The 17,269-nt window shown below is 42.3% G+C and overlaps 1 protein-coding gene across 1 annotated transcript in view; it reads right to left on the bottom strand.

Annotated features, from left to right (window-relative positions):
* Positions 1 to 15,098: 15,098 nt before the first annotated feature.
* Positions 15,099 to 17,269, bottom strand: part of Abhd3 (abhydrolase domain containing 3, phospholipase) — a 52,917-nt gene continuing 50,746 nt past the window's right edge. The window contains exon 9 of the mRNA XM_032885641.1: positions 15,099 to 15,908. Within this exon, the coding sequence (XP_032741532.1) occupies positions 15,730 to 15,908 (179 nt within the window). The 3' untranslated portion in view covers positions 15,099 to 15,729. The remainder of the gene's footprint in view (positions 15,909 to 17,269) is intronic.

The raw sequence follows: 17,269 nt of genomic DNA, 5'->3' as shown, positions 1-17,269 counted from the left end.
GGCTCTCCAGCTGGCCTAACCTAATCTGAATGTTAGGCCACTGAAAGACACTTTCTCAAAACAAGGTGGATAGTGCCTAAGTAACACCCAAGATTGTTTTGAGTCTTCACATACTATGTACACATAGTAAAAAAGTTTTGCAAGGGTCATTAGTTTTTAGAGTGGGGGCTGGGGCTGGAGAGATGGCTCAGCAATACAGGTTCCTCCAGAGGATGGCATTCATTCCTAAGATGTACATGGCTTTTCACAACCATCTAACTTCAGTTCTAGGGGATCCAACACCCTCACTTGGCCTCTGAGCATTGCTTGCACAATGGTATACAGACATGACTGCATTGAAAACCATGTGGGGCTGGAGAGATGGCTTCAGTGGTTAAGAGCACTGACTTCTTCCAGAGGTCCTGAGTTCAAATCCCAGCAACCACATGGCATCTCACAACCATCTGTAATGAGATCTGATACCCTCTTCTGGTGTGTCTGAAGACAGCTACATTGTGTGTGTGTGTGTGTGATCTTTTTTTAAAAAAAAAAAAAATCCATGTACATATATTTTTCAGTAGGGTCTGGGCTAGTGAGATATCTGTGTGTAAATGGGTGCTTGACACTTGAGCTTGATCCTTGGAATCCACTTGGTAGGTGAGAGCAATTCCCACTCTGAACTCCACAAGTACATTTGTGTAGCATGTTCATGCTTGTGCACATATGCATGTAAACATGCACACAAAATAATTTTTACAGTATTTAATGACCAGTGAGATTGTTTAATGGGTGTGATGGCTTGTATATTGTTGGCCCAGGGAGTGGCACTATTAGGAAGTGTGGCTTTGTTGGAATAGATGTGTCACTGTGGGCATGGGCTTAAGACTCTCATCCTAGCTGCCTGGAAGCCAGTTTTCTCCCAGCAGCATTCAGATGAAGGTGTAGAAATCTCAGCTCCTGCACCATGCCTGCCTGGATGTTGCCATGCTCCCACCTTGATAATTATAGACTGAACCTCTGAACCTGTAAGCCAGCCCCAGTTAAATGTTGTCCTTATGAGAGTTGCCTTGGTTATAGTGACTGTTCACAGGAGTAAAACTAACTAGTACAGTGGGTAAAGGCTGAGCAAGACTGATGACCTAAGTTTAATCTCCAAATGCCATGTAAAAAGGTGGAGGTGACTTAATTCCTGGGAAGCTCTCTGACCTACATGGGCATGCCAAGTATACACACATTGGCTTTTGCCTTTCGCCTCTCTGAAACAGTAGCCACTGTGAAAGTGCCATGCAAATCCCAAGATTGAAGAGATTGTGAGAGACAAGTTTGTTGGGTAATCAGTTTGAGCCCTGTCAAGTCTTAACAGTGTTAGCTAATTAGGTAAATTCAAGTACTTACTTATACAACTAACATGCTTATTTTACTGTTTATACGGGATTAAAATTATACATCTGACCATGGTGAGATAGCTGTATCAAAACTGATCCAACAATATGTATGAGATAATGATTTAATACTTTTTGTGGATACTCTTATTTTAGATTCATTTGCTTTGTTGAACTGTATGTGTACCACATGTGTGCCTGGTGTTGGAGGTCAGGAGAGAGTCAGATCTGAGTCGTGCAAGTGAGTGCTGGGAACCAAGCCCCAGTTTTCTTCGAGAACCAGTGCTCCTAACCAGTAAACCTCTCTCCAGATTGCTTTTCGAGCTAGGATCTCATAGTCCAGATCGACGGATTGACTAATAATCTGTCTCAACTTCCTGAAGTACATTTTAGGCATGTACCATTAAGATGTGAATTTTTTTTTAAAATAGCAAATTGTGTGCTAATACGTTTCCCCACCCCATGTCCCATGGATTCCACATTGGGGAATTCAACTGAAGGTCAAAAAGTCGCTTTAGAGAGACTGCTGAAGTTAGAGACATGTGTGGTACTCTTGTACACTTGGGACTGAGCACTGTCATTGGGTGACTTGCAACTGTCTGTAAATTCAGCTTGATCTGATGCTCTCTTCTGTTTTCAAGCACCTTCTACACACAGTTTTAAAAATGTCATGTGGTAGGGGTTGGGATTTGGCTCAGTGGTAGAGCGCTTGCCTAGGAAGCGCAAAGCCCTGGGTTCGGTCCCCAGCTCCGGAAAAAAAAGAACCAAAAAAAAAAAAAAAAAGTCATGTGGTGGCACAGGTCTGTGTTCCCAGCACTCAAGAGGCAGAGATGGGAGTTCAAGGCCATCTATTACATGAAAGTTCAAAGCCAGGCTAGTTTACATGAGCCCTCTCTCATATTGAATTACGCATTGTATTGTGCATGATGAGCAGACTATGTTCATAGCTACTGAACATAGATGAAGATGATGTGCTTAATACAAGGGTTCAGTACTCCGCACAGAACAACATGAGAGAATGTGGATAGGTTATATATAAATAGCCAGAGATCTTGATATCTGCAACTGGTTCTAGGAGCCAGTACAAAGGTCAACTGTTAAGATTCAGCAACAATATAAAAAACCCATGTATAGGGGTTGGGGATTTAGCTCAGTGGTAGAACGCTTACCTAGGAAGCGCAAGGCCCTGGGTTCGATCCCCAGCCCCAAAAAAAAGAACAAAAAAAAAAAAAAAAAAAAAAAACCCATGTATATTTCCCTCCATCTTTTTCTTCTCTTTTTTTGGCTCTGACCATTACAGCTCAAGCTGCCTCTGAACTACCTACCTACCTACCTTACCTGCATGCTGAGTTATAGAAATATGCAACCATGCCCAGTTTCCATATCTTTCTAGATTAAGACACTAGGGGAAGCTGGAGATGTAATTATGTGGTTAAGCACTTGCCTAGAGTGAGCAAACTGCTGGCTTCAATGTCTCTCACAAAATAGTAGCTAATGGGATTCTAAAGATTTGTTTTATGTGAGTATAGTGTTGCTGTCTTCAGACAAACCAGAGATGGGCATCAATCGGATCCCATTAGAGATGTTTGTGAGCCACCATGTGGTTGCTGGGAATTAAACTCAGGACCTCTGGAAGAGCAGCAGTCAATGCTCTTAACCAACGAGCCATCTCTCTAGTCCCATCAAGAATTTTTTTAAAAAATGCATTTTCTCTTGAAAATGTTAGTGTCAGCGTAGTCCATGCTTTTAATCCCAGGACTCGAGGCAGAGGCTGGTGGATCTCTTGAGTTTGAGGCCAGCCTGTTCAACTGAGCAAGTTCCAGGGCCAGGACTATGCAGAAAAACAGCCCCCAAAAGTTTTAGTGTCTGGGGAGTTTGTATGCTCTATACAGTTTAACAGGAATACACTAGAGTGGGCACTGGGTGAGCTTATTCCACTCGAGGTTATCATTTTATTATTTTTGTTTTGTTGGTGGTGGTGTTTTTGTTGAAACAGGATTTCTCTGTGTAGCCCTAGCTGTCCTGGAACTAGCTTTGTATACCAGGCTGGAGCTCCTGCCTTGGTGTCCCAAGTTCTGGGCTTTAAGGTATGCACTACCACACTCAGCTGTAAAAAACATTTAAAATGTGTGAAGAAAAATTTTTAAATGGCTTAAGATCTGCAGCATAACACGATTTTTAACTAGAATCTCTTGCCCTACCCCTCAAAGAAGCATGTAGTTTTGCTTCATTTTGTACACATCTACCTAAATCTCAAGATTTTTTTACTGTAAAATGTGTGTGGCTGGAGAGGTGGCTCAGTGGTTAAGAGCACTGACTGCTCTTCCAGAGGTCCTGAGTTCAAACCCCAGCAACCACATGGTGGCTCACAACCATCCGTAATGAGATCTGATGCCCTCTTCTGGTTTGTGTCTGAAGACAGCGATGGACAGTGTACTTTATATAATAAATAAATAAATCTTTAAAAAAAAAAGTGTGCGTTTGTGTATGTTTGTCCATGTGGACGGGCATATGTATGGGGAGCATGCATGTGTCAGAGTCTGCTGGAGTTTACTGCAGTCTCTCCCCTACTCATTGAGACACTCTCCCAGAGCTCACAATTCCCCCAGTCAAGACAGCCAGCGTGCTTCAGAGTACTGGAGTTTATACAGGCAGATAGGTCATCACACCTACCCAAACTTTACCTGAATTATGGAGATTCAAACTCCTGTCCTCACACAGGTTTATCCACTGAGCCATCTCCCCAGGCCTGAAATCACCTTTTAAAAAGATTTATTACAAGTATGGATTCAGAAAATCAGAATTCACAGAACCTTTTAAGTATTTCAATTATGGCTTATGAGACTTAGGCAACTCCCCACTCCCTGCCAGATTCCTGGTCTGGAATTCTTGCCACACTCCCCAGATAAAGAATTATGACCACAGGTCCTGTAGGCCCAGAACAGTTCTCCATGCTAATGAGGTACTAAGAGGCCCTGAAGGCTTAGCCAATAAGCTTCCCTTCTTAGACATTCCTCCACCCTGAGAAGTGGGTATGGTATGGTATGCATCCATTTTCCCACGTGAAGAACCAATAAACAGTTTAGGACCATGGAGACTCATCTACCGCCACCATGGGGAACATACAGAAAGTCTGCCTACAGAGCCATGGCCTAATCTCCTATAGGCCTCTCTGTGCTTCCAGTCTGCCTCCACCAAGCTAAGAACAACCAATGCTGGGAAAAGCAAGAGCTCCCCACCCCCAAGCTAGACACTGTCCCCGGCCCACAACCCCCCTTCCCACTCTATTCTCAGCCCCGCCCCCCCCCCCGCCCCTACCTCAGCCTGGCCTCTTAGGCCCAGGGGAACCTGGTACCAGCTCCGGCTTTTGTGCTTTTGGTGTTTCTTGCTGGCGTAAGAGAAGCACAGTCAAACTCCCTGTGTGCCACCTCCTCAAGAGGCCATGCCAGCGATGGATGCCCAGCAGAACATGGACCCACATAACATGATCAGCAAACAAGACACTTTTCCACTTGTCAATTCGCTAACACCACACCATGGCCAATTGCATTTTATTCCTGCCAACACAAAATGTCTATCTTATCTGAAAGGCACATCGTTGCCTTGAGCTAAAGAACACAGTACAGAACTATCTATACTTAGTGGTCACTGGGTTACAAACCAAAGTGCAAAAGAAGTGTCTCTAAGTAGATCATATAAAGGACATTACACAAAAGTGGCACTTTGTAGGCCTCAGCTAGGAAGGTGCAAGTCAGGTGACAGATTTCCATGCACATCCATGTGACTGAAAGTATTTTGGGGTTACAGATTTTAGCAAACATTACTTACAGAGACTGTGAATAACATTTACCTTAGTTAACATATTTTGATAGGATAGCTAAATAACTGGGTGTGGCTGCCATCTGCCTATAATTCTAACACCCAGGGAAGTTGAAGTATTGAAAGTCTACTCTGAGCAAAGCACAGCAAGACCCTGTCTCTGAAGCAAAAATGTTCAGTTGAACTTTCTAGTGATGGATGTGCAGCTTAGCAGTAAAGCATGTGGTCCAACCCAAACAGTATCAAGAAAAAAAAAAAAACCAAAAACTTGACACAAGCTAGATTCATCAAAGAGGAAGGACTCTCAGCTGAGAAAATGCCTCCATCAGATCCAGCTGTACGGCATTTTCTCAATGATCAATGTGGGAAGGCCCAGCCCATTGTGGGTGGTGCCATGGAGAATCAATTGACCTGGGTTCTATTAGAAAGCAGGCTGAGCAAGCCAGGGGAAGCAAGCCAGTAAGCAGCACCCCTCCATGGTGTCTACATCAGCTCCTGCCTCCAGGATCCTTCCCTGTTTTGAGTTCCTGTCCTGACTTCCTTCAATAATGAACAGCAACATGTAAGCCAAATAAACCCTTTCCTTCCCAACTTGTTTTTTGACCATGGCGTTTCGTGGAAGCAATACTAACAACTAAAATAACCCAAACTAAGACAACTGTACAGAAAGTTGTCAATTTATCCCAGAGTTCAAGTTGTAACACATCTGTAATTACAGCACAAGAGGTTGAGGGAATAAGATCACTGCAGGCAGGAAGCTAGCCTAGCATACATATTTGACCTGTAAAAGCCTCTGATATGAGGTCAGCTTAAGGCTCTTGAAACATTTTTAAAGCTGTGCTTGAAAACTTCACTACAGAAAATATAAGTGCTCTTGCCCCAGCAAAATCATCTCTAACGATTTTGTTGGTGTTGCTAAAATTCCTTCTCAGGATATAAGTCACACCTACCCCTTTCCATTTCATAAGTCAAAAGCTTAGTTGAGTGGGTCTTGCCATAAAGACATCCTTCCCTTTATTGTACTTTGGATCTGGTTCCTTTTTTTGTTTTGTTTTTCAAAACAGGGTTTCTCTGTAGCCCTGGCTGTCTTGAAATTCACTAGGTAGATTAGGCTGGCCTCTAACCCAGTAACCCAGTAACCCAGAGATACACCTGTCTCTAACTCCCAAGTGCTGGGATTAAAGTTGTGTGCCACCAATGCCCAGTGGATCAGGTCTTCCTTTAATCTCCCATCACTTTCAGCACAAGCCTTGACTCCAACATTAAATTGCCTGGTGCTCCTTTTCTCCTCAAACTAAGAAGATTGTATTGCCTTTTTACTCGCTTGTTCTTTTTCACTGTATAACTGAATGAAAGGGAATTCTGGTAACTAACTATGTGATAAAATCAATATTACTCATCTTGAGATCTCCTCAGCCAAAGAAATTAGTTCATTACTTTAAATTTAGCCTCAGGACAAGGGAAGAAAGCAGCCACATTCTTTGCCAATATATTGCAAGAATGGTTTCTAACCTGTTGCTATCATTGTTCCCTTGTGAAACCTGTTGAGCTGGGCCTCCACAGTTCACATTTCTCTCAGCAAGCTTTCTTACAAGCTCCTGCTACGATAGTCACTTGCAGTGTTCAAGCACTTCCCTAGCCCAAAGTCCCACAGTCTTCCACATTCATCTGAAAAGCAGCATAATCCGGCCTCTCACAGCAATACCCAATGCTTGATACCATCTTCCTCCTTACTGTTCTATGCTGTGAGAAAACTATGACCAAGGCTACTTATAGAAGTAAGAGTTTATTTAGGGCTCACAATTTCAGAGGGTAAGTCAATGACTTGATATAGTGGGCTTGGCCTAATACTGCTTATATTATAATTTGAGTCCCCAAATTGTTTGTGCTAGAATCTGCACGTCCACACAGAGGGACCCTGCCCCTAGTTGATTATGATTAGTAAATAAAGTTGCTGGCAGTCAATGGCTGGGCAGTACAGACAGAGAAAGAACTTTTAGGATTCCTGGGCTAGGAAGAGAGGGAGAAAGAAGAAAGATAGTGATCTGCCATGCTGAAAGAAAGAGGAGAGACACCAAGCCTGAGAAGGTATAGGACAGAGAGCATAGCTGCCACATAGGAGCTGGGGGAGACCCCAAGAGGGCTGCACATCTGGGTCCAGGACTGTAAAGATAGTATATAGATTTTAGTAAGTAACAGGTCAGGAATATCAGAGGGAGGTTGATTAGCTGCATGGAGGTTAGGAAGTGGCCCAGCCATTGAGCTGTTTAAGGCATGTCAAAATGTAAACTGTGTGTGTGTGTGTGTGTGTGTGTGTGTGTGTGTGTGTGTGTGTGTCTTTCATTTGGGAATCCAGAACATAGGGTTGGGTAGTAAGGAATGCTGCCACTACCAGGATCAATTTGAGTATTTAATTGGATACTGCTAAAACTTGAAGGTGAGCAGGGTGTCAGGAGGCAGGCATAGGACTAGAAATGTAGCTGAGAACTCAAATCTTGAGACACAACCATGTGGCAGAGAGAGAACAACACTGGAAATTGCTGGCCTACTGAAAAGCCTTCATTCTGTGACCTGACAGCACCAACAAGGCCATACCTCTTAATCCTTCCCAAGCAGTTCCATCAACTAGGAACCAACTATTCAAACCACTACAAATGAGATATTTAACATTTATAGACACCAATAGCAGTGTTTAGTTCATGCAAGGGGTGACTTTCTATATTCAGAGTTAGGTGTAGTATGCATATAATCTTAGCCTTTTGGGGATAAAAGTTGAAGCAGCAGGAGTTCAATGTCATGCCATTCTCAGCTGCATATCAAGTTGGAGGCCAGCCGGGGATTCATGAGACTGTTGTTTCAAAAATTAAACCAAAACGTTAACAATAATAACAATATATGTGCACACACATATATACTTTACAGAGAAGTAAATAGTTTTAAATATATATATATCCTAGTCCAAAGTCTTCTTTCAAAGTCTTCCACAGCATAATCTTCTTCTGAAAAACAGCATAGTTTTTCACAGCCTTTCACAGCAATACCCTACACTTGGTACTGAGTTTCTTTTTGGAACACATACACACACACACACACACACACACACACACACACACACACACTTTGCAAAGAGGTAAGTAATTCTTTTTGATACATGGTTTCTCTACATAGATCTAGCTGGAATTTACCATAAAGACCAGGATGGCCTAGAATTCACAGAGATCCACCTGCCTCTACCTCCTGATAGCTGGGATTACAGACAAGCGTCACTGTGTCTGGCTATAGAGTGGTGAATACTTTTAATTATTTTCATTATCACAGAATTTTTACCTATCCCTGTATCATGCAAGACATAAAAATATTTAAAGTATCTCTGTGTTTGGGTGGTTTAAAGACAGAGCCAGAATAAAAATATGTCTCTAAGGTTTGGTACTGGGTATAGAGCAAGTGGAAGTTGATTAATTCCCAACTTTAAAACACATTTAAGAAAAACAAATGACATACACCTTTAATCCCTATACTTGGGAGGCAGAGACAGGAATATTTATGAGTTTGAGGCCAGCCTTCCATGTTATAAGTCACCCAAGGCTACAAAGAAAAACCTTGTCTCAAAAACAAAACAAATAAAAAAAAAAACCAGCATTTAAAAAATTAGAATATTCCCAGAAATAGATCTATTTATTTACTTAGAAATCAAAACATTAAAAGAAATTACATATGGTACATTTTACTATATTAGTCAATGTGGATATTATAATGTAGAAAAATGAGTATTAGTGTTTATTCTGTATTTTGCCCTGGTCTTAGAAAAAGTGGGGACCAAATGTTATCTTTCGGAAAGACCAACTCTCTCAAAAATGTATAAAGAAGACATTCCCTAGGGATTCTTTATCACCTGACCTCACGTGTTGTCCTCCTCTATTCCAAATTAAGCTCCAGGAAGCTGAGTGCTTACCTTGTGACAATTGCTATATTAGGCTCAGAGTAACCGTGATTTTTTAATTATCACTTTGAGTCTGAAGTCTGCAGGGGAAATAGGCTGCTTCAAAAGATGCTCTGAATCACGGAGAGTCTGAAGAAATCTGTGCTCTCCTCATTCTGGTTTATGTGTAAATTCTGCCCTAAGGTTCTACCTAAGCGACTGAGATTCAGTAAAGCATTATTAAGTACTGAACACAGTATTTTTAAGTAACAAAGGCCTATGAAGAGACTACAGCCAGACTCTGTGTTGGACCTAGAGGATAAAATGAAGTGTAAAATCACATTTCTTGACTTCACTATACCTTCAAATTCCCAGTAAATGCATATATAAAGAAATTTCTAGCAGGGCAGTGGTGGCACACGCCTTAAATTACAGCAGTCAGGAGGCAGAGGCAGAAGGCTCTCTGAGTTTGAGGCCAGCCTGCTCTACAAATCAAGTTCCAGGCCAGCCTGCTCTACAAATCAAGTTCCAGGACAGTCAGGGATACCCAGAGAAACCCTGCCTCAAAAAACAAAACAGAAAGAAAAGGAAAGAAAAGAAAGAAAAACTTCTAGGCAGGTTTAGTGGTTCATGTTTGTAATGGCAACACTTGGAGGCTGAATTTGGATGGCTGCCAGTTCAGGATTACATACTGAGCAAACGAGCCTAGACTGGGCTACAGGGTGAGAAAGGAAGGAAGGAGAAAGTGGGGGAAGTGGAGAAGGAAGGAATTATTACTTCTTGTGACAACCGCCACAGGCAATAATCGTTTCCCTCTTGTAAAGTTTCTGAAATTCCAGTATTTAAAAGAAATCTATTGCATTTATTATTTTTATGTGTACACACATGTTTATGAATATAACGTGTCAGAGGCTTAGGGGAGCTGTTGGTTCTCTCTCTTCACCTTGTGGGGCTGAGAGATTAAAAGAACCATGGTCCTCAGGCTTGATGGTAAGTGCCTTCATCTGCTGAAACATGCAGTATTTTTAACACTTGAAAATTAACTTTGTGTATAAATACTCTGTGTGTGTGTGTGTGTGTGTGTGTGTGTGTGTGTGTATCAACGTGTTTTTATTAAATAGCATGTCAGAACTATCTTTGGAGAGTATGGGGCTGCATAACGTGCATGTACCATACTTACTCACTGTCATATCAATCGGGTGTGATATCCCAAAGATGCACACTGTCAGCTGTTTTTTCTTGCGTGTGTTTTGTGTTTGTTTGTTCTGTGGGTTTTAATTTTTTATTTAACTTTTTATTGATTCTTTGTGAATTTTACGTCATATACCCCAATCTCACTCATTTCCCTGACCTTTTGTATCTGTCCTTTCACCCTTGCAACCCTCCTCCACAAAAGAAAAAAAAATTCTGTGGAAGCTGGAGTATATCACAGTGTGTACCCCTTTTGTCCACACAGCTTTACTTGCAAATGTTCATTGCGAGAGTCATTGGTCTGGTTCTAAGCCTCTGGCTTCTGCTACACTATCATTACTTGATCCTCACCAGGGCTCCTCTTAGCTACCCTGTCCTTGCCCTGTATCTACAGGACCTGCCCCTTCATCAGCTCCAGCAGTTCATTGACTGGGTACATGCTGGGGTGGCCCAACCCAAAAGCCCTGAACCTGGGCCTGGGTGGTAGCTGAGTTGGTCATCCTGTCAGCTCTTCTGCACCCACACCACCAGGATCCAGGATGAGCTCACCCAATGCTGCAGGCAGCAGGCAAGGGGCAGGACCAGCTCTCCCTCTCTCACCTCCCCCCCAACCCCCCCCCACGGCCCATATCACCAGGGCAGCTGTACTGTGCTGTTCAGGCAATGTGCAGGGCCCATTCTCCTGAGTACAGGATTTGAGGTCCAGGAAAACGGTCCAGGGCTCGCTTTCCTGCTCTCAGAACCTTAGGGACAGCTCTCCCACCTGCCACATGTAGCAAGGGTTGGGGGTGGGGGGCATGGCTCTAGGCTGGGGGTTATCTCAGGTGTGGACTCGGGTTTTAAATTTTTTTTTTTATTTTTAAGGAATTATACATAACTCTTGAGCCATTTCTGCAGCCATATAGGCTTTTTGGTTTTTGGAGGCGAGGCCTCACTATGTACCCCAGGCTGGTCTCAAATTCAAGCTCCTCCTTCTCAAACCTCCCAGTTGTGTGCTTACCAGTGTCTGCCACTATGCCTGGTGAACTAGTATTCTTTTTTTTTTAATGTGAATTAGTATTCTTAAGGATGGGTAGATTATTTACATAGAATTCCACCTAAGTGAATTTATAATACTCGTGTCTAGATTAGGAGAACTGGGTAGAATTATAACATTCCGATTTTCTGCCTTAATAAGTACTGCTAAAATTCGCCAGGCACCACGTTACTGGCTTTACGGCTTCTGGATTGAATTTGGGTTGTCAGACTCGGTGGCTGTAGTAACCTGCTGAGCCATCTTGCTGGTTCAGCTCTGTTGTTTATCTCATTCAATACCCAGAGTTCCTCTGTCTGTTTTAATGAGATGCTACCGTGCTGTGACAAGAGCTGGAACTGAAATGTAAGAGCTGCTTTTTCCATGTGCAGATGTTTCGTGTTTGGGATTACAGGTATATACCCCATCACATCCAGATGAAGGGACTGGTGTGTGTGCCTGTGCATGTGCATATGTGTCTGTGGCATGCATGTATGAGCATGTGTGTGTGCGTGTATTCATGTACAAGCCTGCAACTCATGGCTGTCTTCCTGTCGTAGCTTCCCACACGCTAGCATTATAGCCACAAATCATGGCATCTGACAAGATACTGTAAGTTAGTTTGATGTGTAGAACAATTTGTACTTACTAGAAAGTCTGGCCGCATTGCATTGCTTGGCAATACTACAGAGCACGCACATTCATTTGAATTTCTGGAACTTTCTTCCCGGGTCACTCACTAGCATTTGAATATCATCATCTTGGGTTTCTCACAGTTTCTACCCCTGGCTTCTCTGCTTGTCATGTTTCTTATAGTCCTTTGATTTTATCTTTGTATTTTAAACGTATAATGATTTTAAAATTCCTATGTATTTACTTTTGTGTCTGTGTGTGCTGTGGAGCATGGTGTAGAGGTCAGAGGACAGCTTTTTCAGCAGCCCGTTCTTTCCTTCTGCTGGGTGGGTGCTTGGGATTTCACCCGTGTCATCAGGCTTGGCGGCAAGCCCCTGTACCTGTGAACATATATACTATAGTAGAGAATTTTAAAGACATATTCTCCATCTGTCTCCTCTTCCTAAGTTTATCTCCCTAGACGAAATTGCTGTACCTAGCTTTTCCGTATCCTCTTGGAGTCTCCTTGTGTACATTTTTATTTCTTTACACACACTGCTGTATCCTTTTCTTTTTATTCTAATATCCTTTGGGTATCTTTTTATATCACCATAAAGATTAAACATACCGAATCTCAAAATCCAACATCTAAACTTTTATTTTTTGAACCAAATCTCCTGTGGCCCACATGGAAGAACTGACTCAGCTGTCCTAACCTTAACACACACACACACACACACATACACACACGCACACACATACACACATGCACACATGCACACACACACATACATATATACACATACACACCACACATACATGTACACACACGCACACACATACACACATATACAGACACACACACACATATACACACACTCACACACACATACGCACACATGCACATGCACATACACACACATGCACACACATACACACACATGCGCACACACACACACACACACACACACACACACACACACACACACACATACACACACACACACACACACACACACACATGCACACACACACACACACACACATACACACATGCGCACACACACGCACACACATGCACACACACACACACACACACACACACACACATACACACACACACACACACACACACACACACACACACACACACACACTTCCCAAATAGTAAGTAAAATACAATGAGAAGAGTAAAGTTTTGTCAGCTGAGTGGGACTTCATGAGTCCCTCCCTTATCCACAGTGGAATTATGACTGCTGCGATCTTTTGCAGGTCTTGTGCACGAAGTCACTGCCACTGTGACTTGATTTGTGCAATGGCTCAATAATGTCTGAAATCACTACTGTGGGGAGCAGAGGAAGCCACGAGCATGTCAGGTCCTGAGTGAATGTGTGCTGTGGACTTGGACACTGCCATGTCAAAGATCTGAGCTTTCTATCCAGAGGGAAATGGCAAAGCCACCCAAACCTCTACTCCAGCCCCGGCCTGAGACCAAGATTAAGATCAGAGGGAAATGACAAAGCCTGCCTTGGAGGCCTGAGTCTGGACACTGACAGTATGTGTAAACAACTGTCCACCATAGCTCCCCCTGCCCCATGGCTATGTGCAAACAACTGTCCACCATGGTTCCCCATGGTTATGCTGGAGACTGCTCCTATCTAGAGGAGCTGAACCTGTTTCCGTGATCCAGCTGATACCATAAACCCTGCCTCTTTATTTATCTGTAATCACCCGCTCCTCACTCACTGTGCACTAGACATGCTGAGCTCCCAGGACACCAAAGCTCTCCAGTCAGAGGCTGCAGTCCAGTTTTTCTGTCTATGTCAGTCCTTCCTTCATTTCTTCATTGCGCCCGTCAGGTCAGGACCTTGGCTGTCCACAGCTGCTGCAGACTACTACACCACAGTCCCTCATCCCTACTGGTTCTCACGAGTTTTTCTCCCACCACACGACGGTCGCTGAGCCTCGGGGCTGGGGGCATGATTTGCAGCAGGTAGCTACCGGGGGAGTTCATTCTCTTTGGATGCAGCTCTTCACAGGCTTTTTTGCAGTTGATAGCCTTATTTATACTAAGTAGATTCATTTAATTAAAAAAATACCCACATAAAGTTAGGAGGGAAAAAAGTGGGTACAGAAAGAATTGCAGGTAGGAGAGGGGATATATTTGATCAAAATGTATTATATTCCATGTATGAAATTGTCAAACAATAAAAACAAACAGTTTTGGGGTGGGGCGTGGTTACACCTTTACTTTGTGTCTCAGCTGTCAGGGATACACTGAAGCCAGAGGACTGAGAGGTCAGGGTCAGCATAGGCTGCACAATGAGACACGGATCAAAACAAAAACCAATCCAAGCACTTCTGGAACCGGTCTTGGTGGTGAACACCATTAATCCCAGCATTGGGAGGAAGAGGCTGGTGGATTTCTGTAAACTGGAGCCATCCTGATCTGCATAGCAATTCCAGGCCAGCCAGGGCTAAACAGACAAACTCTGGCTCAAAAGACAAAATAAAAACAGTTTGGGTAAGAATAGTGATCACAGCACTGCTGCTGGGACCACAGAATGGTACAACTTCTGTAAAATAAATACCAAATTACTATTTTTTTCCTGTGGTAATAGGGAATTGAATTCAGGGCCTTAAACATAGATATACACTCTGTGGCTGAGCTAATCCTGCTGATTTAAATTACAAGAGTCTCTTTGCAGATTCTCTTGTAGCTCAAACTGACCTTGAACAACCTCCACAGTGCTGGGGTTACAGGCTATATGCTTAGCCACATGATCAGTTTTAGTTTTGGGAATTAAACTAAGGCTCTCCTGCAGACTAGGCAAGCAACCTAACAACTGATTTATATCCCTAAGTCTTGAAAGTTTGCTTAAGTAGGGTATGATGTCAGCCTTTATTTTGCAAATAGTGAAGTGAAAAGTTTTCTTGATAATACATTCATGAAATTATTATTAGCTACTCTTTAGATATTATGCTCTGAGCCCTTTTTCCCCCCATGTTGAGACAAGGCCTCACTATACAGCCCTGGCTGGCTGGAGCTCATTATAATTTAGGCTGGCCTCAAACTCACTGCAGTCCACCTGCCCGTGGCTCCCGAGTGCTGAGATTAAAGCTCTATGCCACCAGACCCAACAGGGCTCTACTTTTGTAGATTAAAAACTCACAAAGAAACAACTTAAAATGATAGAATTTATTTTAATATATGTATTCACAAATACTATTTTAAAAATAAGCATGTAAATAATAATTATAAAACATAAATCAGCCCTAATTTAATATCATCAGAGAAGAGAGAAATATAGAAGTCAGTCTAACATTGTTGCATTTGCCTTTTAATGTCAGAAGAAACACTTACACATTGCAATTTATCCTTTATCCTGTTACTATGAATGCCCCTCTTGTAACTTACATTCAAATCATTAAAATCTCTTAACAGTTATTAGAGTACTATTAAGTCACCTAAACTGAGTAATCTAAAAATATTAGCCTAAATGAAAACCCTGAGGAATTAAAATCTCTTTACACAATAGTTTTGGTTAAGTGCAACTCTTCCATAAGGACTACTTAATTTTAAGGTCATATTCGGTAAGGCATAGGAAAAATAAGATCTACTACAGTAACAATCTAAACTATTTTTAATTTCTTACTACAAAATTGTTTTATTTCCCTAAGAAGTAGTTTTTGCATGTCATGCCGACCTCTTCACCCGTCTGCTGGTTGATCAGCTTTACCTTCAGTAGTTAAAATTCATGCACTGAGCTCAGCTGCAGTAACAACAGTTGCTCAGGCTTAATGCAGCCAAGAAGCTACATGTCGGAGAGTTCATGTCCATGCTCAACCATGGCCTGCACAAACTGCTTGAAGACTCGATCCATGTAAGTGCATTGCCTAGGCCAGATTCCCTCCAGAAAACCAATATGGCCTCCATACGATGTAAGGACCAAAGCCACGTTAGGGTTTTGCTTAGCAGTTTCTATTGGGATAGCTTGAGGAATTGAAAGCAGTAAAGGCAAGAGGAAGCAAAAGGAGAGGGGAAGAGGGCGAGAGAAGGGGAGAAACAGGTAAATGAGGTGGGGGGAAGGAGAAAGAGGGGGAGAGATCATTAACATTTCTTTTTGGAAAAGTATACTTTATCACTTCTAATCAGTAAAAACTTTAAACAAATACTTGTAATGAGTATGGCTAAATGCAATGAGTTTGACTTATTTATACTAACCATCTACACTCTTATAATAATTCATATTTATAGTCTTGTGCTAGATCCTTATTTTTAAAAGAATCAAGCCAAGATTTTATAAAACCTAAAAATAAAGGTTGTTTCCTGGGCTGTTGACATGGCTCTGCTCCCAGGTGCCTCTGCAAAGCCTGATAACCTCAATTTTATCTGGGGTCAAACATGGTGTGGAGGCAGAAGGACCTCTGCCTTGCACACACGTGCTGTGGCACCCGTGCGCATGTGTGAACTCAAGTGCACAAACACACAGAAGATGAGATACAATAAAATAAAAATATAGGCTGATTTTTGTTTCGAGAAATTAAGACTAAGCTAACCTTTGTGAAAGTTGTAAATTCACTCTGTATAATCTTGATTAACTTTACATGAATTTAAATTTCTAAAGATAATTGATATCTTTACAAAGGACTTAAAATTCCAAATGTAGTGTGTGTGTGTGTGTGTGTGTGTGTGTGTGTGTGCAGCAGACATATAAAAATAGCAAAAATAAAAATAAATACAACTCTGACCAATGGTGATGCGTGCTCACCGTCCGTTGCTGAGATATCTAAGTCTGGGTGATCATCTTTTTCTATCTTCCTGTTTTCTATTTTCACTCAACAGAAGGTGAGACATTATTGGCAAACGGCTGGAGCGAAATATAAACCGCTCTAACAGCAATGTCTACATGTCTTCCAGCAAGTCCACTTCTAACCGTTTTCCAAAAAGGCTGGTCATATAATGTCTCGCATTATGATTTTTTAAGCTGCCTGGAACGGTTCTACGTGCTTCTAATCCCAACACTTGGGACACTGAGGCAAGAAGATGAAAAGCAGCCTGGGCTAGCAAGGCATTATCTTAAGACATAGGGCAAGCAAACAGAAATCTGGTTTTCCTGATAGAATCCAAGTGTCTTAGGTCATGTGCTCAGTGTCTCAGGGGACCGTCTGCTATCACAGATTCAGCCCGGTTAGAACTCTGCTATTTTGTATGTTCATGTGAGTATAACCACTTGTTCCTCTCAAATACTGGTCCTTTCAACAGATTATGTGCCAGCCTCTCTGCCTGGGGAGAATCTGTCATTGTTTGCTCTTCTTTCTAGAGTCCCAAAGTAAATGAATTTGAAGTTTTCT

This window comes from Rattus rattus, chromosome 15 (assembly GCF_011064425.1).
Source record: "Rattus rattus isolate New Zealand chromosome 15, Rrattus_CSIRO_v1, whole genome shotgun sequence".
Lineage (NCBI taxonomy): Eukaryota > Metazoa > Chordata > Mammalia > Rodentia > Muridae > Rattus > Rattus rattus.
Note: the sequence above shows the minus strand (reverse complement) of the source record. Positions and strands in the feature narration are given on the sequence as shown.